This window comes from Vicugna pacos, chromosome 13, assembly GCF_048564905.1.
Source record: "Vicugna pacos chromosome 13, VicPac4, whole genome shotgun sequence".
Lineage (NCBI taxonomy): Eukaryota > Metazoa > Chordata > Mammalia > Artiodactyla > Camelidae > Vicugna > Vicugna pacos.
In genome coordinates this window covers 56,606,076-56,634,066 of record NC_132999.1, presented here as the reverse complement: position 1 = coordinate 56,634,066, position 27,991 = coordinate 56,606,076, and the positions used below count along the sequence as shown (strand labels likewise).

General features: G+C 56.7%; 1 protein-coding gene across 1 annotated transcript; it reads right to left on the bottom strand.

Annotated features, from left to right (window-relative positions):
• Positions 1-443: 443 nt before the first annotated feature.
• Positions 444-27,666, bottom strand: EPHA2 (EPH receptor A2). The gene is made up of 17 exons (XM_072975320.1): positions 27,435-27,666; positions 22,866-22,933; positions 20,419-21,088; positions 12,006-12,161; positions 11,561-11,893; positions 10,922-11,037; positions 10,295-10,448; positions 9,735-9,834; positions 9,185-9,240; positions 8,794-8,919; positions 8,512-8,697; positions 8,247-8,308; positions 7,938-8,147; positions 7,614-7,763; positions 6,686-6,879; positions 5,926-6,081; positions 444-1,379 (listed from the first exon to the last, which is right to left on the bottom strand). Exons 1-17 carry the CDS (start codon positions 27,517-27,519, stop codon positions 1,274-1,276), a joined length of 2,928 nt encoding a protein of 975 aa, XP_072831421.1. The 5' UTR covers positions 27,520-27,666; the 3' UTR covers positions 444-1,273.
• Between the last annotated feature and the right edge of the window lie 325 nt (positions 27,667-27,991).

Sequence of the window (27,991 nt, the reverse complement as noted above, 5' to 3'; positions counted from 1 at the left end):
AACCCTGTCACTGGGCCCAGCCTCAGTTTTCTTCTGTAAAATGGGGCTGCCCAAAAAACTCCAACAAGCCAAAACTTGTGAAAAGCTTTTGTAAACCTCAGAGCCCTACATGGATGAAGAATCTATTTCAACAGCTCCGTGGAGATACGTGGGAGGGAGGTCGGTGGCTGCTCTCAGCACTTTCCAGTCCCCTAGCCCTCCAGAAGCCTTGAGATCAAAGGTGACAAAGGCCTTTTGGCATGGAGGACGGGCTTGGCAGGGCCTGCTCCCTGGCCCCATGCCCACCTCCCACCCACCACGACTCCCAGGGTTACATGACACGTGTGCCTTGAGTAAGAAGCTCTGTTTAAACACTCTGGGTTGGTGTGAGCCCTCCCCACTCTCACTTCTGACCCAGAAGGCCTCTCCAACCCCACTGTTCCTCCAAAGACTTAAAACCAAGCTCAGTTTGAACAATCTGCAACTTTATTCCAGAGCAGAAATAAGTCATTTCCTAACAATAAATATAAAAAAATAATAATAAATTAAGGTTCGAAAAAAAATACACAACAAAACAAAATCGTTAACACTGACAGAGTAATGAATATTCTTTAAAGGGGTAGGGGACCCGAGGGGCTGGCCCCCAGCCTGGGAATGTCTAACACAGGCCATCGTCCACCTCCGGCCCTGGCTAGGCCCCCTGCCACACACACATTCTCTCCACAAAGTACAAAATATATATTTAAAAAAACCTCAACACAACCAAGCATCCTGCAAGGGCCCTGGAGAAGCAAGAGTTTGGCCCGTGGGGGCTGAGGACGGGGCCTGGGGGGCTGAAGGCACTGGAGGGACGGGAGAACCACTGTGGGTCTTGTCCAGCTGAGTTCGCTGTTTGTTCTCTTCTTGCGAGGTACCCTGTTCCTATGGCCGTGGGCTGACTGCCCCACCTCCCCAGACGGCGAAGGGGAGGTTAGTTTGGCCATGTCCTGTGTGTATGTCCGAAAGCCTTGGCGAGGCTCCTGCTAGAGGGATGCTGAGCATGTGGGGGTGTCCGCAAAGTCTGTCCTTCGTAGGTGAAGAGTTCATAGGCCACGCCCCCAGCCTGGGGTCCCTGAGCCTCATCTCAGCTCAGGCCAAGGTATCATCTAAGATCCCCCAACAGAGGTCTCAGGGTGGCATCAGTAAAGAACTAGAAATAAATAAGTTCCCTGGTGGCCCAGCATGGAGTGGGCCAGAGGCCACTCTGTTTCTTCAAGTATTCTTGGCTGAGTGGGTGCGTGAGGCCTGTCGGGGCTCAGATGGGGATCCCCACCATGTTCACCTGGTCCTTGAGGCCCAGCAGGCTGTAGGCGATGCGTTTCTGGTGGCCGGGCAGCCGCACCCCGATTCTCTTGATGTCGCTGTGTGGGGAGGGAGGGAGGGAGAGTTAGGGGCCTGCTCTGGGGGAGGCAGGTGGCAGTGGGGGGGAGAAGGAGCGGGGAGGGGGCCTTGGGCATCTGGGAGGGCAGAGCTTGTTAAGCAGAGGCCTGACAGGAGGATCTGCATCCCGAAGGCCTGCCAGCACCGACAGTTAGAAAAAATGACAGAAGCATTGAATGCGAGCTTTTTTTTTTAATCAAATCTGCAAGGTAGGTGCTCTTTGCACCCCCATTTTGCAGATTAGAAAGCTGAGGCTCAGAGGGGTGAAGTGATTTGCCCACAGTGACACAGCTGGGAGATGGACGAGCTGGGAATCAAGCCAGCTGTGAACAAATGTCTCTCCTCCCCAACCCCGGGGAGGGGTCTGTCCTAAAGTTTCCCCCGTTTAAGGCTCCTCCCCAGGTGGCACTGATGCAATCACCAGATGCACATCGGCCAGGGACCCTCTAGGGGTATCGCTCAAAGCTCTCGGCCCAAGGTTTCTTCACAGCCATCGCCTTATTTCATCCCCACTCCCTCCAAGTTCTCATAACTGAGGAAAGACTCAGGAACTCCTTGCTGAGAGGCCCCTCCCATTACAGACCAGGGGCTTACAGGTCACCACATCTGGTGACCAGGTTACCCCAAGGCAGGAGTTTTCCCTTTAGGAACCTCAATTTCCTCACCTGTAAAATGGGATAACAGTGCCTAACTGGAGAGTGGGAGAGCCCGGAAACTGGTGGCAGAGGGGGAAGTGTCATCGTTACCAAATAGAAAGATATGCCCAGAAACCCACAGCCCTCCCTCCCCTGCCCCGCCTTCAGGTCCCTCCATCTCCTCATAAAACCACTTACACTCTCAGGAGCCCTGGAGCAGACCTTTACTGCTCACTCTGGGAGCTCCCTCCTTCACCATCCTCACCCATCAGCCCAAACCCATGAAAACACTCAGGTTTTTATGGGCCAGCTCCTGGCTGTAAAGAGAGCTAATTATATGGTGCAAGCTCCTATTTGCAACTCTGGAGACAGGACTTTCCCACAGGCTCTGGGAGCCCTCAGAGAAGTGCTGAACAAGGTAGGGCCGACCCAGGTGTGTGGGGTGGTGGCTCAGGGACCTCCAGGATGGGGCTGGCTGCTCCCACTGCATCAGGAAGGCCAGAAGTCAGACATCTGGGAGAACTTACTAACCTACCACTGCAGTGCCATTCCTAAGCTATAAAGTTGAGGGTGTTGAGAAAGCAGCACTGTTTTCCCCATATCTGTTGGTCTCAATGTGCCCCCCAAGTTATTTCAATGTGCTCCTGATAAGCCTTTGGACCACCAGGGAAGGAGGGACTTACTGAAAAGGTAGGTTCCTAGGCCCAACTCCAGACTCACTGAAGTTCTGAAGGTGGGCAAGGAGTCTGCATTTGATCAGGTGGCAAAGACCCTGATGGGTCTTTAAGGACTAGCAGGCTATGAGCTATAGGAGGGCAAAGGCTGAGGTCCAGTTCCCTGGGCTCACCCCCGCCCCAGGGTCCAGGATAGGGCTGGTAGACAGTAGACCCTCAAGAAGTGTCTGCTGAATGAATGAATGAACGAATGAATGCTTTTCTGGAGACTGAGCCACTGCCCAGGCTGCCGTGGGCCCCTCTCCCAGGTTAGTGTCATCCGTCTGACAGGGTGGGAACTGAAGGTGCTTCTGAGGCCTGTCTAGGAGGCAAAAGGGCTGGGCTGGGAGGCAGGAGGCTGAATTCTAGTTCTGGACTCCAGCAGAGCCTTGGATGGCTCCTGTCCTTTCTTTGGGCCTCAATTTCTTTGTATGTAAAATAGGAGGCTCTGATTAGATGCTTCTGAGCCACCTACCCCAGCCCTACTCTCACAAAGCCCCCCAAACCTCCCCTGCCTCATTTCCTAACCACAAATAGAGGCACACAGGACGAGGGTCACAGACCAAGCTGATTCCTGCCCCAGCCTCGGTGTCCACCTCGGGGATCCAGGGCAGACACTTCCATCAATTCCCATTACAGGGGGTGAGGCGACACATGACCAAGGCCGCTTTTCCCCCTCGCACTTGTGATGCCAGTCCTGGCCCTGGGAGATTCAAACGCCACAGCTCCTCGGTAAGCACCTATTGTGTGCTGTCCCTTGGCCCAAGGAGAGTGGAGTGAGAGATGGCCGGATCATTCACCTTCTCAGCAGACATCCCGTCAGCTGCGGTCCCACGCCCCCTCAGAATGCTGTATGCCACAGCCTTGGACACTAGACAGGCCTTTCGCTGGACTGGGTCCTATGCTGGGATGCAACATTAGCTCCTCGAAAAACATTTAGAGCCACTAGTCTAGCTAGAAACTCAAGTGACTCCCAGCTCTCATGGTGAATGTTCAAGCTGAGAAAAGGTGGCTGCTGTGGGCCTACAGGGGACCAAAAAGCCAGCCCCTTGGGAAGGGGTAAAGGAAGCAGGGAGGCCAAGGTGGGGATAGGATGTTGAAGCCTGAAACCAGATCCCACCCGGAAAGGGCTGAATTCTGAGAGCAGCTTAGAGCCTCCCACTGGGACCCACAGCATGTGCAGATACAGCCTTCAGGGGGGAAAAGTACTTTAAGATCCCCCATTATTTGAAATAAAGGAGGCAGCGGTATGAGTCATGCAGGCCCCAGATCTGAGCACCAGTGGAGTTGGTGGGAGGAGGAGGGAGTGTGGAATGACTTCCTGCCTTTATCCAGACCTTTTCAAACACACACACACACACACACACGTACGTACACACACTCCATCGATCCAGGACAGCCCTGTCCCTGCTCCTGCTCGTGGGAAAGGAATTGGCCCAGGAGCACCCCGGGCTATTTCGGGAAGCTTCTAAGAACACATGTTTCCTGTAAGTACTTCCCTGTGCCCTCAGCTCTGCTCACCCAGGAGGGAAGCTGTGCTGTCCTCAATGGGGGCTCCTGGAAGGGCAGAGGGTTCCAGGTTCCCCAGGGAAAAGGAGGGGGCTCAGGAACCCGGTATTTGCACATGGTCTGGGGGTGGAAAGAAAGGGAGTGGAGGGAAAGGGGAGAGCGACATGGACTAAGCCCCTACTGCATACCAGGCCTACCATCTACATTGCACCCATGCAATCCCCACAGGGGCGAACAGAAACCAAGGCTCAAAGATGGGACCCAGTTTGACCAAAATCACCTGATAGGAAGTGGCAGATGTGGGACCTGAACCCCCGTGTGACTGCAGAGCTCAAGCGTGGGACCCTGCAGCTGTCTGGCAACAAAAGAGATCCTGGGACTCATCCTCTCTCTCCGCAGCTCCATGCCTCCCTCTGGTCAGCTCTGTCCCTGCCTGACTTTCATCCCCAGCCGTCCCCTGGGATAGGCGGTGGCCTGATCTGAGAGGCCTCGACCAGCAGGTCAGAAGCACAGTTGAGCAGTTTTCAGAAGCCCTGGAGAGTGTTTATACACAGGCCCAAATCCCAGAACTGTGACCCAGAACCAGGGGACGCCTGGGTCGTCCCTTCCATGTGATTCCCAAAACCTCTTGGCCCCAAGTCTCATTCCCACTATGACCTTGGACTTTACACAAACTGAGCTGTTGGGAACTAACACTATTTTTAGAGGCACAAAAGGCTAAGAGGATAATGTCTTCTCCCTCCTGGGGTGGGAGGAGGTGTCCGTGCCAAGGCCGTGCTGGGAAGGGTCCCTGTTGCAGGAGCTGGGAGGAGGGAAGAGCTCCCACGGGGTAGCCTGACAAAAGGCAGAACCCAGGGCCAGGCCAGGGGTCACTGAGAGTCAACCACACGGGAAGAGAGGCCTGGGATGGGTTGGCCCATCATCAGCCAGGGAAGTCCAAGGGCTCTGCCATTTCTTCTCAGCGTCCTAGAGGAGAATGCTGCCCCTAGCTGGCTGGGTGACCTCGGGCAAGCTATGTCACCTCTTAGCCTCAGTTTCTCTACTTGTTAAATGTGAAAGTAACAATAGCGTCTATTCACAAGACAACTAGGTTATTCAGCCAGGTGGTGGCTGTGAAGCGAAGCCTTTCTTCTCTCTGCTACAAACTGTGTGACCTGGAGTCAGCCACGTAATCTCTCTGAGCCTCAGTTTCTCCACTAATGACTGACATGGTCCCTGAGCTCCAGACCCTGATTGACCAGGGCTGGAATCCTACTCTGCCCCTAATGGCCATAGGCCCCCGGGCTGTATTATACTTCCCTGCACTGGTTTCTCACCTGTCCAGTGGGACCACCTGCCAGGTTATCACGAGGACAGATTCAAAGTGCTCGAGCACGGAGCTGGCACCTAGTCAGCCCTTGATAAATGCTACTGTTATGATACAATTACTATTATTTTCTCAGTCTGGAAAAAAGATGTAGGAAGAGGAGGAAGCCAAGAGTAAGTGCCCAGAATTGCTGGCTGCCAGCCTGGTTCTGCCTCTCTCCCCAAAGAGAAAGAGAGAGAAAGAGGAAAGAGGGGAGTGTTGGGACGGTACAGAGAAGAGCAGATGGGTGCTGGTGCCAGAGGCAGCCTGGGGAGGCGGGAGGCGGGAGAGGGCAGGCACTGGTGGGGCCAGAGTGCAGACTCACTCGTTGGTCATCTGCACCACCTTCTCGATGGCGGTGTAGCCGGCCGCCAGGAAGTGCTCTGTGTACTGCTGCATCTTGATGGACTCCAGCCACTCGGACACCGTGCGGAAGGGCACCCCCTCTGAGCCGCTGGTGCTGGGTAGCCGGATGGACACCCTGCAACAGGACACACCCACCTACAGGTGAGGGGCGGCAGAACCCAGCCTGTCGTGGACCCCGAGCCTGCTGCCCCCAACCCAGCAATTCACCCAGCTGCCCCGAGCCTCAGTGTCCTTATCCGGGCAACAGGGAAGCCAAGTCGGGCAGGGTTCCAGGAAACAGTATCGGGAGCAGTCAGTGTTTATAGCTGCGATGCCCCCTGCTCCTACTGACAATACCGCCACCCGTAACACAAACACAAAACAAATCTTAAGAGAGAGACTCAGGTTTCTAGAGGCGGTCTCAGTCTGGCCTTTGCCAGCACAGAAGACACCTCCTCGCCCCATGTCTCAGTTTCCTCATCTACAAAAGGGGGATAATTACAGGACCCATCTCCTAAGTTGTTTCAGTGAGTTAAAACATGTCAAGTGCTGAGCGCTGTGCCGGCACATTTACCACGTACGCTGGGTGCTTCTCTGAGTATCACCTGGGCCTCCCCCATCCAGTCTAAGCCCATGCACAACTTCTGCGCCCCTTGCCCGCTGCCCCTGGCTGACCATGACCCTGAAGTGGCTCAGGAGTAAAACTGGGGGCCTTCATGCACAGAGGGTATGGAACTCACCGAGGGTCAAAGTCGGCCAGGGTCTTGAGGGAGTCGGGGGCTCGGATGAGCTTGTCCAGGATGCTGACAATGTCAGCGAACTTGGGGCGGCGTGTGCGCTCCTGCTGCCAGCACTGCATCATGAGCTGGTAGATGGCGGAGGGGCAGTCCATGGGCGTGGGGAGCCGGAAGCCGTCATTGATGGCCTTCATCACCTGGAGTGGGGGTGGTGCAGCATGCTCAGGGGTGCCTTCACAGCCCCCGAACTCCCATACATAGTGGTGGACAGAGGAGGGAAGGGGAGAGCCCAACACACAACTGTCATACAAAGGACAAGTGCTAAGAGGCTGTCTCCAGAGCTCCATGGAGGAAAGGTCTCCTGATCCTGCTCCCTCACAGAGCACCCCAGGCAGCAGCCAGCCTCCCTGCAGCCTCTGGACATCGATACCCGCTGCTCCCTTCAGCCAGAGCATTCCTCCCCCTGTGTCTTCGCCTGGCTGCTGCCTTCCTGTGCTTTAGTCTCAGCTGAGATATGACCTCCTCTGGGAAGCCTTCCAGGCTTCCAAGCTGCATGAGGCACCAGGCGGTTGTGTGCATACACACACAAAGGCACAAATACACACACACACATACACACAGGCACAAATACACACACACACACACATATACACACATATGCATACACACACACACACACACACGCTCCCACCCTGACCCCAAAACTTGTTTCCTTGTCTTTCTACTGAGTGCAAACAGGACTGGGTCTGGAGCCCAGCACAAGCCCTGACATGCAGTAGGCCCTCAATAAACATTCACTGAATGAACCATGAAGGGCTGTACCAGATAAGGATTAGCCCCCCGAACTCTTCTGCCCAGCCCCTGGGGTTCTGGAATGAGAAAACGGTTTAAGTTCAGGTCCGGACAGGGCGGGGCAGGGCGAGGGGCCTACCTCATGGTTTGACAGCTCCCAGTAGGGGCGCTCGCCGTAGGTCATCACCTCCCACATGACGATGCCATAGCTCCACACGTCGCTGGCAGAGGTGAACTTGCGGTAGGAAATGGCCTCTGGGGCCGTCCAGCGGATGGGGATCTTGCCGCCCTGCAGGGACCAAGCCAGTTACTACTGTCCCCTCGGCCATCCCCAGGACGATCTCAGTCAGGGCCTCTGCTCCATGCTCCCTGGAGGTGCGCAGGGCAGAGGACCCTGGAGCACGGCGAAGGCCGCTTCATCTCGAGGCCCCTATCCCCAGATGACAGCCGCCGCAGCACTTACACTGGTGGTGTAGGTGGCTTCGGGGTCGTCCTCCAGCACGCGGGAAAGGCCGAAGTCAGACACCTTGCAGACCAGATTGCTGTTGACGAGGATGTTGCGAGCAGCCAGGTCACGGTGGACATAGTTCATGTTGGCCAGGTACTTCATGCCGGCCGCGATGCCCCGCAGCATGCCCACCAGCTGCAGCACGCTGAACTCGCCATCCTTCTCCTGCCAAGAGCACAAGACTTCAGCCACCAGCCAGCCGTGTGCCCGCCAGGGCCCCGAGCACCGGCCGTGGATCCTGGCCCATCCCGCCCACGTCCTTACCCGAAGGAACTTGTCCAGGGCACCGTTCTCCATGTACTCGGTGATGATCATCATAGGCTTGTCTGCAGGGGTAAGCACAGGTGTAGGGAGCTGGCACAGGTGGGGAGGGGGCATGGGCACAGCTGTGGGTCTGGGTGGTGGACACAGCTATGAGCAGAGGCCCTGTTTGGTGGCCCGAGTGTGCAGGCCCTCCCCATCCCTCATGTGGGTCAGGGCCCTGAGGATCTCCCACCCAGCCCACCACCACTGTGGAGCCAAGCCTCACATTTGGAGACGACACCCTCCAGGCGGATGATGTTATGGTGGCTGAACTGGCCCATGATGCTGGCCTCGCTTAGGAAATCCACCCGCTGCTTCTCTGTGTAGCCGGCTTTCAGTGTCTTGATGGCCACAGGTACCTCCTTCTTCCCTGACGCCTTCAGTGTCCCTTTGTACACCTCCCCAAACTCTCCTGCAGGCAGGCGAGGTGGGAGAAGCACCCCAGTCAGCCCAGGCATCGCACGCTCCCAACCCGTACCAGGCCGCTCGGCAGGTGCGCCAACCTCACCTGCTCCGATCACCTTCTGCCGTGTGACACAGGATGGATGGATCTCGGTGGTGAACTTGAGCACAGCCTGGTTGGGGTCCTCGTATGTGTGCGGGTCCACATACGTCTTCAGGGGCTTCAGTTGTTCTGGAAGGGGAAGGAGGGGTGGGATCACAGACAGCCCGGGGAGGGGCCCCTATGAGGAGGTGCCCTAGAGGAAAAGGAGGAGGGGGAGGAGGAGGAGGCAGCAACAGACCAGAGACCTCAGGAGACTTGGACCAGCCTGTGGGGCAAGGAGCTTCTGGCTCAGCCCTCTGAGCTGCCCAAGGAAGTGCCCTGCCTGCCCCCACCTCCGCCCAGGGCTAGGGAGGTGGTGGGGAGAGCGGCTGGCCATGGAGGGGCTGCGTCTCACCTGACTTGGAGAAGTAGACGTCCTCGGAGGACTGGCGGGTCCGCAGACTCTTCCTCCTGAGAGACCCCGTGGGGAGCCAAACACACAGGGAGGTCAGTGACCGGCCGGGGAGCCTCCTGACCCTCCTCTGGTCCTCGGGTGGGGGGGGGGGTCTGGCGTGCTCAGCACTCCGCTCAGTTGGGCAGAGGGTGTGGGGAAGGCCGGAGGGGAGAGGAAATGAGCAAGCCGGGCTCACTCCTTGGGATCTACGCCCCGTAATGGCCCCTTAAATGGCTGTAATGAGGGCTTTCCTCATTAGCGCTCTCCAGAGCTTCCTGCCTGCGTGTCCAGGGGAAGTGTGGACACACCGTCATAATGACCACCACACCCCGAGCTGCCACGCATGCCAGGCGCCGCGCTGAGCACTTTACAGCTCACTGCATCTTCATACCCCCAGGCGAGGAGGGGTTAGACTCCTATCGGTCCCATCCTCCAGACAGGAAACTGAGGTTCCCGTCCCTCCGTGTCCCACCGAAGTCCTTGGGGAGCCCGGGCATGGGCTCTGACAAACCTGCGGTGGATGAAGAAGCCGATTCCTGCCAGCACCAGAAGCAAGACAACACCAACAGCCACACCACCAATCACCGCCATGTTGCCAGAACCTTCCGTGGCTGTTGGGGGAGACCAGCCGGTGACAAGGGAGCCCCCCACACTTCAAATCATGGTAACACCCCCAGTGGTACCCAAGGCCCACTTTAGGCATCCAAGACACGTGCTGGGTGCCTTTACTAGTGATGGTTCCTGAGAATTTGATTCCCATTTCATAGATGGCAAACGAGAGGCCTTCCACAGGGAACACAGTGGGTACTCAGGTGCGTGGGACTCTCTCCATGGTGCAGGATTTGAACTGAGCCTGCCAATGCCAGAGCCCACATCTTTCCTTCTCTCAACACTGCCCTGAATGCTTGGCCCTGGTCGCCTCCCCCAGCCCTCAATTCTGCCCCCTCCCACTCATGATTGTTCTAGGCTCAAGCTAGGGCACTTCTAAATTCTTTGATCCATTTCCTCTGCTCAAGATGTCCCAACTGTTTCAGGACCCTGGCCCGGCCCACACCTCAGTCCCCAACTCACACAGTGTCTGGAACTCGTGCACCTTGCTGCCAGCACCCTGGCCCTCCTGTGTCAGCGCCTGCACCTGGACCAGGTAGATAGTGTCTGGCACCAGGTCATCCAGGGTCACGGAGAAGCCTTCAGTGCGGCGCACGTTGTAGCTGTTAGAGTCCCCCTGTGGGTGTTTAGCGGGTGGAGGGGCAGACCATGAGGTCAGGGCAGGGGCATCATCTCAGCCCATCAGAGACTACTCCCAGCTTAGCAAGCTGGCTACTATGTTAGCAAACCCGAGGCTCCTCTCACAGAGGAGGAAACTGAGGCTCAGAGAAGTGAAGTGACTTGCTCAAGGTCATAGCCAGCAAATGCATGACCCAGGACTCAAACCCAGGTTTTATCCCCAAGACCTGGCTCTTTCCCCTACCCCCAACTGTCTCTTCCGAGGATTCCAGAACACTGTGTCTTCTCTCCCCTACATGTCTGCCAGGCTGGCCTGGGAGAGGCGACTCTCAGAAAGACCCCAGACCTCAGTTTCCTCATCTGTAGAATAGAGCTTCTTCAGGTGGCTGTGTTGTACAGTGAGCATCTATGTGACCAGCTGGTCCTCTGCTCAAAGCCCAGCAGGGACAGTCCTGATTCTTTGTGAGTTACCTTCTTGCGGTAGGTGACCTCATATTTCCACACGCGGCTCTGCTGTGGCAGAGGGATGCTCCAGGAGATGCTCAGCGATGTGGTGCTTCGGCCCTCCAGCTTCACCTTGGGGGGCTCTGGGCAGGGCGGTGGGAGGGAGGGGTGTGAGAAGTCACCCAAGGGCAAGGGGGTAGGGGGGGTGCACCCAGTCCCACCTACAGCCCAGGCTCTTTAGATCCCAATCTGGGATTCTCAACTTTCAGCTCCAGAGTACAAAGCCCCAGGCCAGGACCCATCACAGGCTGGCACATCAGGGGTACCTTGTATTTATGAGTACATAAATAATAAAAGTAAAACAACAGCTGATCCTTGCTATAACCTCTCTATGGACAAGGCATTATTCTAAGAGCCTTATATATAAGAACTTATTAAATCTTCTCAATAGCCCCTATAACCCCCATTTTACAGGTGAGGAAACTGAGGCTTAGAGAGGTTAAGTAACCTGCCCACAGTCACAGAGCTCAGAAGTGACTCCAGGCACCGTGCCTTTAACCACATGCTGTTGCCTCTCTGAACACAGCCAACCCCTGAGTGGCCATCCTGTTGAACCCCACCCAGGCCAGGCCCCAAGGGCATATCTGCCACCCCCCAGGCCCTCACCTGTCTGATTGATGCTGACGCTAGCAGTGCGAAAGCTGCGGCTGGTCACCAGACCTGACACACCATTGCGGGCCTCTACAGCAAAGGTGTAGTTCATGTGCGGCTCCAGGTCACTGACCGTCACGCTGGTGCGGGTCAGCCCGTAGGGTGGCTCGGAGTAGCGCACGCTGGCCTCGCAGGGCCCGCACTCGCCTGACTCAGGCCAGCACTGTTCGCAGGTGATGCTGTAGGTGATGTCATCTCGGCCTCCGTTGTCCTGGGGGGGCGTCCAGCGCAGCTCCACTTTGGCGCCCATGCCCACTGCCGTGAGGTAGTGCGGGGCGGAGGGGGGACCTGCACAGAGGGCAGAGCTCGGATCCAGGTGGCCATGGACACGTCAGTGTCCTCATGGTCCTCATGACCTCACCCACCTCAGTCATCCCCCCTGACCCACTGCAAGACTCACGAGTGCAGGGCAGTGACAACAGGTCCTGGGGGGCCCGGAAGTAGCCTTCCTCACACTCGCAGGCAGTGGCCCCCTCGGAGGACGGCAGGGTGTGTGCAGGGCATTCCAGACAGGGGCTCTCCGAGGCTTTGAACTTGAAGAATCCTGGCGAGCAGGCTGGCAGGGACAGGCACAGACATCAGTTCAGCCTGTTGCCACCCCAAGTGACTTTTCCATTCCCTTGCCATGGGTCCCCAGGAAAGTCGCTAAACCTCTTTGAGCGTGTTTTCTCATGGGTAAAATGTCTTGTGATAAGAAAATGCGTGGTAAGCACCTAGCTCAGGCTGGGCACCCAGGAAGTGCCTCGCCTGCATCCTCCAAACATTTGCATCCCTCACCACTGGCTCTTGCAAGAAGCGCCACGTCCCTGAGCCTGGCATTCAAGGCCCATAGTTCCCCTCTCAACTTCCTAAGCATCCTGTCTCGAAGCTGGATCAGCACCAGACAGAGCATTCTGCGGGCCTGCCTTATCTCCTTTAATCTGTGCAGACCATCCTGGCAGGTCCCCCCCCTGGACTGCAAGCTGCCCAGGGCAGTGCTGGGTCTTCTTCACCATTTGTGTTTGTTGACTGACTATTATCACTCCCCAGCAGATCAGCCAGCCATATCAAGATGTCACCTCTACAGGTGCTCCCCCCAACCCTGGGACCTCCCCACCATCCTGTTCCGGGGCTGACTGACCAGGAAGCAGGAAAGGCCAGGCCCCCAGCATTTTCTCTGGATCTGCTCCCAGGACCGAGTCATTTCCGCCACTCACAAGGACAGCCAGGAAGCAGCTCTTCCTCCCCCGGTGGCAGGTCCTGTCCTGGCCAGGCTAGTTAGGGGCTCAGACACCTGACTCCAGAGGCTTCTTCCTCCCACCACCCTATCCTGCCGTGGGCCCCAGGCCTTTCCTGGCCCCATAGGCAGGAAGCTACCCAGACACAGTGCAGGCCTTGGGCAGCTGCTAAAGTGATCAGGGCAGGGTGGGGGGCACCCTAGGGACCTCTTCCTCAACCCTACAATTATCACCCCCTCCTCAGCTTACTCCATGGAGAGGGCCCTGAGACACCTCCAACCTCAATGTCATGCCCTGTGCTGGGCACAGACCTTGAGATGAGACAAAGCCCCTAACCTTAGGGAGCAGGAGCACATGACAATGTCCACCATAAAGGGGTGGGCGAAGGGCAGAGGGTGGAGACAACCTTGGCCAGAGGTCTGTCGAGTCAGAGGGATATTTCAGCTGGGGCTTAGAGACTGAGTAGGAGTTCAGCAGGGCAGAAATATTGGAAGGAGTTAAGGGTGAGAAAGAGCAAGACTAACACAGGAAGTATAAGTGGCTTTGTGGGACCAGATCTGGGGAGCAGCAGGCACTAAGGGCTGAACGGTCTCCAGGGACCAGACTGAGAAAGGCCTTTAACGCCAGGTCAGGGAGCAGGGGCTTCAGTTTATTCTGGGGGCAATGAAAGCCACTGAAGGTTTGATGTAGAGAACAATGTCCCAGTCAGATCTAAACTGTCAGGAAAAAATTTTGGACAACTTCCCTCCTTGTCTAGCTCCCCATGCAAGCAGAGGTGGGACCGAAGACTGGGAGTCAGGGGACAGGACTCAAAGAACACCCAGTTCCTAAGGTCCTGAAGAGTGACTTCTTGTTAATGATTCTGCTTGCAGAGGGGCCCCAGGGGCCATCCCAGCAGCCTCTCTCACCATCCCCCCACCCCGTCCTGCCACGTAAGAGCATCAGCACAGGCCCTGAAAGCATTCGGGCACATGCCGTAGGGCAGGGGACTTGTACAGGACAGAGGAGGCCTGGGACCTGACATTCTGCTCTGTGCAGAGCCTGGAGCCCCAGTGACAAACAGCGACCACTGATTAAGCAGCTGCTGTGTGCAGCTCCTGGGCCAAGCACTTGACATTCATTTAGTCCTCACAATAAGTCTCCTATACTGGGCACTGTTATCATTCATTCCACTTTGGAGGTGAGGAGACTGATGCTCAGAGAGGCAAAACAACTTGGCCAAGGTCAACAAGCTCCTAAGACGCAAAAGTCAAAGCCTAAACCTGGATGTCTGACCTCAAACCCCTCTCCTTTCCCATAAACATCTCAGTTTGGAGCAAAGAAAAATTAACGCTCTGAAACAAGCCCGAAGAGGGAGGAGAGGAGGCCTGATCCGCTTCAAAACCAGAAAATCCCAAGACTAATTTCAGAGCAGCTGGGGGAGGTGTATGCATGGCACCTCTTAACATAGGTCTTCTCAAACTGGGCACAATTATGTCCTAGGGGAGAAAAGAGTGGAATTCAACCTGGGACAGTCAACGTGGCCTCCTTCAGTCCCCAAAGATCTTTCAAGTCTCCTACTGTATTTAAGAAATCCATGTGTATTTTGAATTCCTCCTCATAACTTATCTGTTACAATACAAAAATAGCTCTCTCCTCCCCCAAATCTTCAAGTAAAAAGGATACTTCAGAAAGCTGGGCCATGTTTATCCTGGGATCTCAATTCTCCCAAATGCCCTGACTTGCCCGCCCCAGGGGCTTACACTCTGGGTAAGTCCTGGTTCCCAGTGGCCCAGGCCTAGCAGAGTTAGGGTGTCAGGGGCCCCTAGAATCAAAATCACACCTTCCTGGCTCAGGTTCTCAGGCCGAAGCGGAACACAAGCCCCTATAACTCAGGCTTGTTTCTGTCGAAGGCTTCAGCCACCTGCAAACCGCCCCCCAGTGCCCTCACTCCCCACCACGTGGTTGCTCCCCAGCCCCCCAGCCCTATGCCAAGAGGAGGAAGTGGGGGAAGAGTCGGGTTCCATTCTTTGGTCCCAGAGCCTGGGGGTGGCCCGCCTGCTGCCGGCAGGAAAGAGGGAATTTGGAGAGATTTCCGCTGCGGATGTGCCAGATAATACAGTGGAGAGGCAGCATCAACAGGGCATGTGCTTGCCTGATGGGAATGTACTGCCCCCTCCTCTAACCAAAGAACTACAAGGGGCCTTCCCAGGGTCCCGCCAGAATGTGCCCTTGCTCAGGGGGCCCAGAGTTCATGTGTCTGACACCAGCAGACCCTTGTGTCTTCCTGCCTTTGCCTGATTGGATTTCCTGGCACTCTGGGCAGGGAAGTGGGAACAGAGGTCACTCACTGGGTAGTCACACATATTCAAACATACACAAAATACCCACTGTCTTCACCAACCAGCAAACTCCTATGCACCCTTCAGTACCCAGCTTGAGCTCCTCTACACAGCCCTCCCAAACTGCCCAATTTCTGGCCCCCTTCTGACCACTAGGGCACCTGTTACTCAATCTTATGTTTACCAAATAGAAGCTGAGCACTTCCTAAGCGTCTGGCACAATCCTGGGTGCTGGGATACGGTGGTGAGGTGAATAAACACCGTTTCTGCTCCAGAGGTATTCACAGCCTGGCTTTTGTGCTCCATTTAAAATGGTTTCTGCACATACTAGGATCCTCTGAGACTGGCAGCTCCTGGGGAGCTGGAATGGAGTCGCATTCACCTGTCCCGTGGCCCAGCAGTCTGTCAAGCAGAGGTATCTGGCTAATGTTTGTTGACTGGATGATGAATGAATGTGTGAGCAAAGACAAACCCGACAACGTGCACATTAAACACGCGCTCTAGGGCCACAGAAATGAATGGCGTTTCTGTAATGGAAAAGAATCTGAAAATATATATGTATTATGTATAACTGAATTGCTTTGCTTACACCTGAAATTAACACTGTAAATCGACTAAACTTCAATAAAAAATAAGAACAAAAAAAAAAGAAAAGAAAAGAAAAGAAATGAGCGGTGCTTCAGTGCCCAGGGAGACCCTGCAGGGGTGGTGTGCCAGGAACACCACCTGCCTGGCACCAGAGCCTGACTCTGGCATACCTGTACCTGTGGAGAACTTCTCTGGCCCTGGCCTCCTGGCAGGCCCAGGCCACTCTGAGCAGGAGAACTGGGGCACAGTGGCTACACCCCGTTTTTCCAGTTCCTGATGCCCGCCCCTCAGGTGGCAGCATGGGGTGACACAGGGACAGACACCCTCTGGCGTGACGCAAATCCAGCCTCTGGCAGAGGCCCTCCCTCCAGGCCCAACCACCTCCCAAGGCTGGTGGTGGCGAGGTCATAGGGTCAGGAGGTTGAGGTGGCAATTCACCTGCGGCCAGTCACCTCCCCAAGCAGTGCCCAGCTGGCGACCACGTGCACCACCTTAGCCCCAGTATGCAGAGCCTGGACTTTGTCTCATGCCTGGACAGGCAGCAAACTGCAACCCCGTAAGTTACTGACCCTGCAAATGAGGGGAACTGCTAACTCCAGACCCTGGTGGCTTCTCCGTCTGCAGCAGGCGCTGTCGTCCCCACAGAAGCAGGAGTCCCAGTGGCCCGAGTGCTGCTAGCACCTTGCCCTTTTCCCACACACCCTGGGGAATAATCTTCAGGCACATTCTTTGACCCAAGCTGTGATAAGCAGAATAACTTGGGCTCCCCACCCCCAGCCTCCTGCCCTCCACCGGCCTTTTATCTTCTGTTTGCTTTCCCTGCCTCCTTCCTTCCGTTATGGGGACACGCTTACCTCCATGAGGGAGGGAGGGGCCTCCCATGGAGCTGCCAGCACCTGAATTTGCCCCATTGTGAGCTGAGGGCAGGGCGGGCAGGGCACAGAGGTGGGGGCTGCCACCTATCCCACCCACACATTCGGGCCAAAGGAAACTCCAAAGAAATAAGGCCGGTGGCACTCCCCAGGGAAGGGACAAGCCCAAGAGTCACAGCTCACAGAGCCCCCATCCCATGGATCAGCCCTGCCCTGACAAAGTAGGGCTCCTGCCAACAGCCCCTGCCACGGCTCAGGGCCACCCTGCCTAAGGACCACCTCAACCGGAGCCATCCTCTGCCCAGGGGATGCTTCCTCTTCAGCTATGGACCCTGGGCCTGGGCCATTCAGGATGCCAGCACTAGGGCCCCACTCCTTGCCACACATGATGAGGTCACCCAGTCTACAGCTTGCTGGAGTAATCCAGGTTCTCAGATGGAGCCACAGCAGAAAGTCACAGGAGGTAGACTCATTGCTAAGTCAGCAGCAAGTTTCAAAAGCACCCTTTTTACAGGTGGGGAGAATGAGGCCCAGAGGGGACTCACCAAGATCACACAGCTTCTGAGTAGAAAGATAAATGCCAGAGGCACTTAGAGACAGTGTACTGCCCTCCCCATGCCATGCCCCAGCTCTTGTGGTCACTGTTTCCTCTCTCTGGGCCTCAGTTTCTTCATCTGTAAAATGGGGATAAAGTTCTCTTCCTCTCTGGGCTATTTGTGAAGACTGAAGGAAACCTCACTTGGGAAAGACTCAACTTGGGATGAAGTGTCCATGAGCTGGGGGATAGAGAAACTGGGGCAGAGAGGGGTTGGGCCCCTTGAGGGATCAGGAGCCTCCAAGGAAGGAATTCCTGACCCTCACAGCCTCCCCCTCCAGCTCTGGCCTCCCAGCTGCTGGGCTGAGCCTCTGGCCAAAGCGCTGGCCACCTGCTCACCTGGCCGGCAGTCCCCATGGCTGAGGCGCCAGCCAGGGCCCCGCCAGCTTAGCTGCCGATGCCAGCACAGTAAGCGGAGACAAACAGGGAGACAAAGCCGCCCCAGGGGAGATGATGGTCAGCCTGAGTGACTCCGCTGTCCCCTGACAGGGCTGGGGGAGGGCGGGGGAGGGGTGGTTGGAGGGAAGCTGGCTCATTCCTGACATAGTTCAAGAGAGCTCTCTGGGCAGTGTGCCCACCTGTCCACACAGCACCTGGGAGGTTCCTCCCTTCCTTTGTCCATTTAACTCTTTCCTGAGCTGGAGCTTCCTGGGGAAAGAACCCTGAGGAGAAATGAACACTGGGAATAACCTGGACCTGGTGCTGGGTGACCCTGGCATGCTCACACCCGCTCCCTAGGTTTGGTTTGTCATGAATGAAAGCCCCAGTGGGACCCCATCAGGGTCCACGTCTCTGTGGAGGGCCAGACAGGGGGCAGGCCCTGAATCTCCCTCCCTTTCTCCCATAACGTGCTCTGTAACAGCCCCCCAACCACCTCACCTCCTGCACCAGGACCTGTCATCCTGGGGCTGTCCTGAGAACCTGTCCCAGGGCCAGGAGCTGAGTCAGGGATTCCAAAGGAACTGGTCATTTCCCGCCCTATTTCCTGACCCATCCTCCAGCCTGGATGCTGTTGCATCGCCTGAATTCAGTCCTGATGCAACTACATCTTAGCTGTGTGACTCCAGGCAAGTCTCTTCACCTCTCTGAGCCTCGGTTTCCTGTCTGTTGAATGAGACTGATAACAGTCCCTGTTCTCAGGTGGTGCAGATTTAGCAGGAACATCCAGATAAAGCACTTGCTTGGCTTGTGCCTGCCCTGCAAAAGCACTTCTCTGCTATTATGGAGTTACTATTATCCCACTGGCATCATGGTCAGGGGCTCCTGGGAAAGGTCTGGAGGGATAAAGAATAGCCAGGCTGGGGGTTCTCAGCCGCGCAGAGGGTCCCTAAACCAGACTGAAGGGAATTTTCTAGAGGCCTCCCAAGGAGGGAAAACCAGGGAATAGGTGGCTGACAGTTGAGAGGTCAAAAATTCCGCTCCTGGAAACCAGTCCTCCCAACCTGGGGAGGCTCAACTCTTCACAAACAAAGCCTGCTAGGTCCTGACCCCCCCACCTCCGGGGAGGGAAGCCTGCCCCCCTTCCCGGACAGACACCCCCCAACCCCAACTGTCCACTTATCTCTGTAGAGCCTGAATCACCAGCCTGTGGAAAGTTTTCAGCTGCCCCTCACCCCCCACCCCCGCATTCTTGTGTGAGGATGTCATGTGGGAGGAGTCTGCTCGACCCACTGGGCTGCCTTGGCCCCCCCCCACCCCACAGTCATTGTCTGAAACTGGGAGTGTGCACTTGAGGTCACCTAAAGCAGGGGCCGCCTGAGGAGCAGAGGGGAGCTGGGAAGACAACAGGGTGGTGGGAAGGGCCAGAGCAGAGACTATACCACAGGTACAGAAAGGCTCTTAGAGAACTTCTCATTCAGGGGTGTGCAGGCTGTGTTAAGCAAGGTTCTGAGGATTTATTTTATGAGGCAAGTAGAGACCATCAGAAAGGGTTTCAGGCTCCTCCAACATCTGAAAACTTTTCATGGGTTGCAGGATCCATGGCTAAAAACCAAGTATTCAGTCTGCTAGTATAATTGAACTTGTCGTTTTACTAACAAGAAGCCAGAGGTGAAGAGAGATTTACCAAAGGTCACTCAGTGGGTGTGTGTAGCTACAGGGCCTATACCCCCAATTTCTCAACACCCTGCTTATCTCAGCAAAGAAGCTCCCAGAGAGAGGGGATGAGCTGGCCTTCCAAAGGTTGGCCTACATTCCACAAATGCCCTGCCCCACAGCCTTTTCCAGAAAAAGTCACCCATTGAAAAAAACCCACGTTGCTCTAGAGATTTCCGCTGTCACAGGCCCCAGCCGTGCCAAGCCACAGCCTCCCAATGTGAGCTCACTAATGTCCAGGCCCTGTTCCCAGAGACAGCCTGCTTTAATTGCCCCCTCTCTGGGCTCAACTTGTCATCAGTAGAAGCCCCAGTGGGGGGATCTGAGTGTATGGCCCCGGGGAGGGTCAGGCAGGGAGGGCAGACCCTGACATCCCCTGCACCTCTTCCCTCAATGCAGGCATTTTTCAAAAACTACCCAGGCTAATGTCAGGTACAGCCAGGTGATGAGAATCCTGGGTCCAGTTCACTTACTTCCATGTACAAAAGAGAAGCCTGAGACCCAGAGAGGTTAGGTGACTTGCCTAAAGTCACACAGTGAGTTAACAGAGATGGAAATAGCTCCTAGAACTGTAGTGTGTGCCCACAGTGCTCGTATATAATAGATACTCAAGATATACTTGTGGGATGAATCAAAAATAACAATCAAATTTTAAAAGCACTTATGTGTCAGACACTGACTTAAGCACTTTATGAGTATTAAGTCATTAGATTATCATAACAACCCTATGAGATAGGCACTGTGTTCATCTCTGTTTTACAGATGAGAAAACCTGGGCACAGAGAGGTTAAGGAATTAGCTTAAAATCACAGCTAAATGCAGAGCTGGGATTGGAAGCCAGGTATTCTTGTCCTAGAAAGAGGCTGTAGGTTAGTGGTAGAACATAGGGCTAGCTAGCATAGGGCTTCCGTGCTATACTGTTTCCCAGTTTACTCATTTTCAGTGAATAAGTGAATCCAGTCATAAGTCCAAGAAGCCCCTGAGATTTCACCTAACAGAATCACAGCATCTCAGAGCTGGGACAATCTTACCAAGGTTGCCACTTTCCAGAGCCGAGACTAGAACTTGGGAACACAGCCTCCACCCCAGCACCCCCTTTCCCTGCCACCCCAGCATCATCACTCACCCTGGCAGGCATCTTCCACCTTCTCGTAGCCCGCCTGACACAGGCACTGACCGATGGGCACCAGCCACTCGCCATCTACCGCACAGTGCATGCGGGGCTCTTCACCCCCAGGTGGCACCACAGCGTGGTCCACGCAGGTGCCAGCAACGGTGGCCAGGGAGGGTGCATCAGAGCCTGCGATGGTCTCGGGGAAGTGGGCCAGGCCCTGCAGCAGCTCGGGACACTTCTTGTAGTAGACACGGACAGAGAGCAGCGCCACGCAGGCACCAATGTCCTGGAAGGCCAGGTAGAAGCCCTTGCGGCTGAGCGGCCCCACGGAGCGTTCCTCCACGTTCAGCTTCACGTGTCGCGCTTCAAAGTCGCTGCTGACCGTGATCTCGTCGGGCGCGATGGTGTCGATCTTGGTGAACTGGCGCTTCTGGAAGTTGGTGCCATAGTCCACGTCCGACTCAGCGTAGTAGAGGTTGAAGGTTTCCTTGCAGGAGCTGGCACCACCGGGGAAGCTGTTGCAGTCACGCACGGTAAACTTGAGCTCGATGAAGATGCGCTCGGCCTCACCACGATATACCCAGTTGGTGCGGAGCCAGTTGTCCTGGTCGCCAGCCACCACGTTGCACACAGAGTACATGTAGATGGGCATGTCATCCATGATGTTCTGCATGAGGTCCCACTGCGCGGGGGCCAACAGGTTAGTGTGGGCAGGCGCGCGGGAACTGAGGCCCTGGGGCATTGCCCAGGCAGCAGAGCTGGGCACCAGGAAGATACTCTGTGGTTCCTGCTTATTCTCATTCTGCAGGGAGGGAAACTGAGGCCCAGGGATGTGCTTCAAGTTGCCCTCAAACACTACAAGTGGCTGAGCTGGGATCTGACCTCCTGGTGTCTCAGACCCCAGAGTTGGGCTGTTGAACCCCTATATGAGACAGTGAGCTGAGGGTGGAAGCTGGGGGTTCCACGTGACTTCAGGCAGATTTAATCTCTCTGAGCCTCCAAGTCCCCACTGTACAATGGGGGCAAGAGCTACCTCACAGCATTGCCGTGAGGACAAATAACTGAGCACTTTGTCTGGAGTGGGTGACAGTCATACCAGGCAGCTGGTATCATCATCATCATCATTACTGTTATTCACTGTACATGTGTATGTATAGACATGTGTGAGTGGCAGGGGAAGGGCTTAAGACAGAAACAATGGATGAGCCCCCATCACTTACATTTTGGCTTTTTCAACATGTGTTTATCCCTCCTCAGACTATAGCTCAGCCTTCTCCAGGAAGACTTCCCAGGTTGGGCTAAGTAAGGTTGGGGTAAATGCCTCCTTCTGGCTCCCAGAGTCTCCACTATGATAGCACCTATGTGGTGACATCTACACCTGGCTCCCACACTAGATTCTGAGCTCCTTAGGGCAGAGATGGCATCTAATACATTTCTGTATCCCCAGGGCCTATGTGAAATGGAATAGGTACTCAGGAATGTATTTGTTAAATGAATGAAAAGTAGACAGGACAAAGGAAAAAAAAAAAAAGGCCTGGGCTGCATTGTGACATTGGCCAAGGCCTCAGATGCCCTTGGGCCTCAGTTTCCCACTCTGTATAATGACTGGGTTGGATTAGATGATCTGTGTTCTCTCCCAGCTGAATGTTCTAGGATCCTAGAAATCCACTAGAGCTACACTCCAGGCCTCCTAAGAGCTAAGGGGACCAGGGACAGGCGCCTGACTTTCATGGATCTGGCCAGCAATAGAAACTGTCCCAAGTAGCCCTCTGGAGACACTGCTCTCCCCAGCTCAGGCCCCAGAACAAACTCAACAAGGGCCCCTTATACAAAGGCGGAAACTGAGGCTCAGAGAGCAGTAGTATCTTCGCCAAGACCACACAGTGGTCACACGGAAAGACAGGAAGAGGATCCTAGTGCCTTGCCCACCAGTCCAGGTCACAGCCAGGCAGGGCAGAGGGGAGGGAATGAACCCGGGTGGGAAGGAGGCAAAACAAACTCTACCCTGAGCAGGAAAGGGAAGTAGCAGCTGGAGGGGCCGGGAGAGGGCCCAGTGGGAAGAACTTGATCGGGTTTCCTGGGGCTGTGGGGACCTGGGAACCACTGTTCCCTGCCTCTGACTCAACCCCTCACCTCCTGGGCTGGGACCTCGAAGACAGGGGGAGCCTTTAACTGCTTCCCTCCCCAGAGGGGAGTGGAGGGAGCCACAGGGGGTCCCTCTGACCATCAGCCCTCTGGGGCAGCGAGGGTCCGACTCTGCTCAGGCCCCCAGCTGTCTCCCCAGCTCTTTCTACCACTCAGGTGCCTTCCCCACCTTCCAACCCCATCCTGCCCAGCTGGTGTGAGAAGCAGGATCCTGAGTTTGAACCCTGGCTGAGCTGTGCGATCTAGGCCAGGCCCCATCCTCCTGGGCCCCAGTTTCCCCATTCCCACACCCCGACCCGAGCCTGAAGACTTACCCCTTTGCCGTATGGGTGTGTGAGCCAGCCGAGTTCCCCTTTAGCCGCAGCAAAGTCCAACAGTACAACTGGAAGAGATGACAGAGGGGGCCGGGTGAGCTTGAGGGCATCTTCAGGGGTCAGGCTATAGTGGAAAAGGCGAGAGGCCCCCAGGAATCCCAAGAGGCCTTCCTCAGCCTCAGAGAGAGACCACAACACACAGGGTCACCCTATGCAAGAGACCTGGCCCTCCACAAATAGGGAAACAGAGGCCCAGGGAAGGGATGGGATGTAGTCAAAACCACAGAGCTGGTTCAGTGAGGACAAGGCTTCCTGTCTCCCAGGCCATGACTCCAGCCATGCCGCCCCCCTCAGCAGCCCCCAGCTGGGCAGAGCAGGACAGAGCTCAGCCCAGCAGGGGAACAGCAGCTGGGCAGAGAGCAGGGGCGTGTGGGGCTATTAAGTGACACCAGGCTGCCCCATCTGCCTCCTGACACAAGGCCCCTCCGCAGCAGTTCACACGCATGTGGGCTTTGAGGGTACTCTTGGCCGCTCCTGCCACATCCCCCCCACACAGCACAAAACACCCTCAACCCCACCCAGGCCACGTGGCTCACACATATGCAGCACACGTATATACACGTGTCTCATGGCACTCCAAGAGGAGAGAGCTGTTAACAGGTGGGAACAGCTCCAGGGAGGGGAGGGGGACCGGTGGGGGGTGTCTGGAAACTGATCTTCTCACCACAAAAGCCACAGAACAGGCGGGATAAAGCCCTGAACCCCCAGGGGCCTCTAGGAGGGACCCAAAGATACACACAGCTGGCGAGGTCCCCTCCCTGGGAAGGTTGCTCCCGCTGCCTCTGTCCCTCACACCCTGGCCACTGCCCTGCCAGGGATGCCTGCCAGGGGTGCCTGGGGCACCCAGGATGGAAACCCTAATAGGGGACTTCCAGGCCCATAAGAACCAGGACCATGCTGCCCCCAAGAAGCACCTGGAACCTGAGGGAAGGATACACTGCCAGGGGCTTCCCTACATCCAGGCCTGTCCTTGGGCACCTCCCATCAGTCCACCCCTGGCTCTGCCAGGCTCAGCAGCTGCAGCCAGGACCCAAGACCCAAGACCCCTGGTCCAGCCCCTCCTCCATTTCCAAGTAAGGTCCAGGTAGCTGCCAATAGAAGCCACCCTCCCTAGAAGGTAAGGAGATTGGGGAAACTGAGGCATGGACTCTATATAAGGTCCCCAGATTCAGAGTAAAGCCCTAAAGTGGAGGGAGGAAGGGACCAAGTGCTTACATCCTTTGGACCCTGGAGCTTGAGGAATATGGCCTATTGAAGGAGCATTCATCAAGGCCAGTACCTGGGAGACTCTAAGGGTGGAACCTTGGGCTGGCAAGGAGCAGAGGTGGGCCTGATTTAAAGAGATGGAGAGGGAGGGGGAGAGGAGCCTGAGAGGAGTCTGAGAAATCCTTTCCTGATGGCCCCAGGGCCTGGGCGTGTGAAGCCCTGCCACCTGACTGCTGCTGACCGGGGCCAAATCTCTCTAGGAAGGGTCCCACAGCCCAGACAGGGAGAGGAAATCCGATGTGGCACCAGCCCCAAGGCTGAGGGGGAGGGGGAGGGTGGCGGGGGGGTGGGTAGGGGCAGGGATTTGTTCGGACATGCCCAGGGCTCAGGCTTGGAAAACTCACTAACCCCACTAGCAAATGGAATGTTCCGGCTACACAGGAAGGAATCTGGGGGTTCCTGGCTCCTGCTGGATAAGTAGGAGGACAAAGGTGAAAGCTCCTCACAGGGGGCCTGCACAGCCTCCTTCCCTAGAGGGGTAGGCAGCTGCCCCTGAGGGAGGGGGCTCATGGCTCCCAGGCTCTGAAGGGTTAACCTGGCACGGAGGGACGCCCACCACCGCTGCCAGGGCTCACTCCCCTTCAAGCCCCAGGCCTGGCTCTAGAATTATCACAGGGCTCATCTGAGAAGAAAAGATGCCTTCACAGAGGAAGGAGCCCCCTCCCGGGGAAATTCCCTAGAACCGATCACCAGGAACAGGCGCCTTGCCCAGGCCCTCCACCCTGACGCCGCTCGGGTGCAGCCTCTCCCTGAGCGCTTCCAGGGGCTGAGGCTCCTGCTTCCCTGGAAGGGGCAGGGCCCCAAGAGCCTCTCAGTTGACCCCAAAAGCTTCACTGACGGGCCTGAGCTAAGCAGGGCTCATCCAGGAGCCCCCTGTCCCTCACCCCACCCCAGGAAAACCTCCCTCTCAGCCTGAAGTTCCATTATAAATGTCATCCATCTGGGTCCATATTGCTTTAGGGCTTTTAACTCAAATCCAGTACTACCACCCACTCCCCTAGTGTCGCCTCCCTGCTCCCCCCATCCCTCTTTAACCAAGACCAGCTAACTCGTAAAGAAACAGGGAGGCAGAGGACTCTGTGGGGAGGAAGGATGAAGCAAAAAGGGAAAGGAACAGAGGGCACATTGGGCTTTTACAGAATCAAGAAGCCAGTGACTTCCAAGGCCTCTGGGCACTCTCCAGCCCACCTCCCAGCTGCACCTCAAGTCAGCAACCCCTGCACCCCTGCACCCCTGCACAGCAATTCTCACTTCTCAAGAAAACCCACCATGAAACCATGGCGCAGGGGCCCTGGGCTCTGGCAGCCCAAGAAGTCAGATGCTCAGACCTAATCCTCTCTGTGCAGAGGGCCCTGCCAGGCGACGGCTTGGGCCTTCCTCAGTTTCCCTATTTGTAAAAGGAGGACGGATTCAGTGGCTGTTGAGAACTTAATAGGCTCCATCTGGGTCTCCAAATGCAGCCTGGCTCCTCCACTCACAGGGAAGCAGCAAGAAAAGAGAAGGGAAGTGAGCAGTGGCCTAGGTGAAAGGTAGACGAAGGCGCATGTGTCCTCTCTGCACCCACAACCCATAACCAGGGAGATCAGCCACATCTAGGAATCCCTGGGAGCACAACGCACCAGCAGCTGGACTATCACTTGCCCCCATCCCCGCCATTGGCACACCTCCTAGGGAGTCCTTCACAAGGGCCCTTGGAGCCTCAGCAAATATGTTTGCCTGTCCTTTTCCTCCATCACATGGGGAGGTGGGGCACCAGTCATCAAGGCTGGGGAGGGCTGGACAGAGGAGCACAAGGACAAGGCTGGAGCACAATTATCACCCAGTAGCATCACCCTGCTTAATCCCCCTACTCCCCCGTAGGCAGCCTTCAGGAAAGGCCTGTAGTGAATCCAGCCTCTCTCCCCTTGTCTCCAACCACAATCCCCCCAGGAAGAGGAAGGACCAAATGCTGCTGGAGTAGGGTGGGTATTGAGGGTCACAGAAATCTCAGCTACCCACTCCTCCTGCAAGTTTGTACCAGGAACCCTGACTGATCCAGGGAAGGGGACAGGATGCCACCCCCACCTCCACCAAGAATTCCAGTTCTGGCCTCCCAGCTTGGAACAGCAAAACCTCCAACCCCGGTTTGGGGGGCGGAAAAAGGCTCAAGGAAACTTCTCACCAGGCCAGGGTTTCCTCCGCACTTCCCTCTGGCGGAGCCTGCGGAAACCTCCCTCTGCCCAGGCGGGTGGGCAAAACTTGTTCTCTCGGAAACTGAAGCCGGCCTCGGCCAGGTGGACAGGAAGGTCTTGGGTCAAGGGCAGGAGAGCCCCCATCCTCTGTGGCCCTAGCTAAGGGGCAACACCCCCATCCACCACCCGCCCCGCCCAGGGCAAAGTCCACCGCCCCTCACCCAGCGCGGCACCAGGAGTGCTGGGGCGGGGGTGGGTGATTCAGTCCCTCACCCCTGGGTGCCCGGACTCCCTGGTGGCCCCGGGGTGACGGCTCCACACCTTGGGAGGCCGCGCCCCCACCTGCCGCATTTCCTCGTCTGAGTCAACCCTTGCTCAGAACGCTTGAGTTTGGGACTTCCTGTCCGCACTCGGGGCCCCGAACCTGCCCCCCGAACCTGGGAGTGCGAAGTGGGAAAGAGGGAAGACTGTGCGTGGGCAGACTGGCCCGAAACTCCCCGCATGCTCTCCTCCAGGACTGGAGGCAGAAGGGGACGTGGAGAAAATCTCAGGGTGCTGGGGCTTCCTCAGAGAGCTCCCCGCCGGCCGAACAGACCCCTCTCCAAAATGAGGGGCCTCCACAGAAACGCCTTCTCCACAAAATCGGGGCAAGCGGCTTAGTGAATTCAGGTCACCAAGAGGCTGAGCCCGCGGAAAGGCCCCCCAGGCAGCCCATTTTCCAAGGGACCCCCGCGCCCCCGCCGGGACGCGTTCCTGAAGCTGCCGCCCGGGCCGCAACCGCGTGGCGGGCCCCGCGTCCCCTTCACGGAGGCCTTCGAGCCCCGCGCGCCCGGGCCGCAAACCCTTAGTCCCGGCGCCCCTAGAACCCCGGATGGGGGTGTCCCAGATTCGTCCTGATTGCGGCCGCCGAGCGCTCCAGACCCCAGCACGCAGGGACTGGAAGGCGCCAGCTCAGTTTCCAGAGTTGCGCGTCAACCCTCGCTGGGGTCCGGGGGAAGCGGGAGTCAGCGGTCTGGCCGCCGGGGTTGGGTTGGGTTGGGTCGGGCCGGGCGGCCGCCGCGCACACACTCACCTTCCTTGCCCTGCGCCGCGGTAGCGGCGGCCAGCAGGCAGCCCCACAGCAGGGCGAGACAGGCGCGGGGCGCCAGACACTCCATGCCGCGCTGCTCGCTCTCGGCCTGATCCTCTCAGCCCGGGTCCCGCACGCCCGCGCGCTGGCCTCGGTGTCCGGCTCCCGCCCGCTGCCTGCTTGCAACTTCTGCCCCTCCTGCCCCGACTGCTTAATGGAAGTTGAGTGAGAACCGGCTCCTGTTCATTCATGCCCCGCGCTGACGTCAACAAGGCCACGCCCTCAGGAATGTCTTTAAAGGGGCCGTCTTGGCACCCTGCGGGAAGGGAGGGGAAGTCCCGAGGGGGTTGGGGAGGATCTTGGGGCCCTCTGGACTCGCTGGCACCCCCAGGTCCTCCCAAGTTTGAGTACCTCAAAGTGCCAGTGCCACCAGGGCTAGTCCTGGGGATCTCTGAGCTGAAGATCCTTGGCCCAGACGTGAGGATGGTTTTGCGCTGAGCCATTCCCCACTCTCACCCTTTGCCCTCTGGGCCCGAGCTCAACGTTGACCTGAAGGCTTG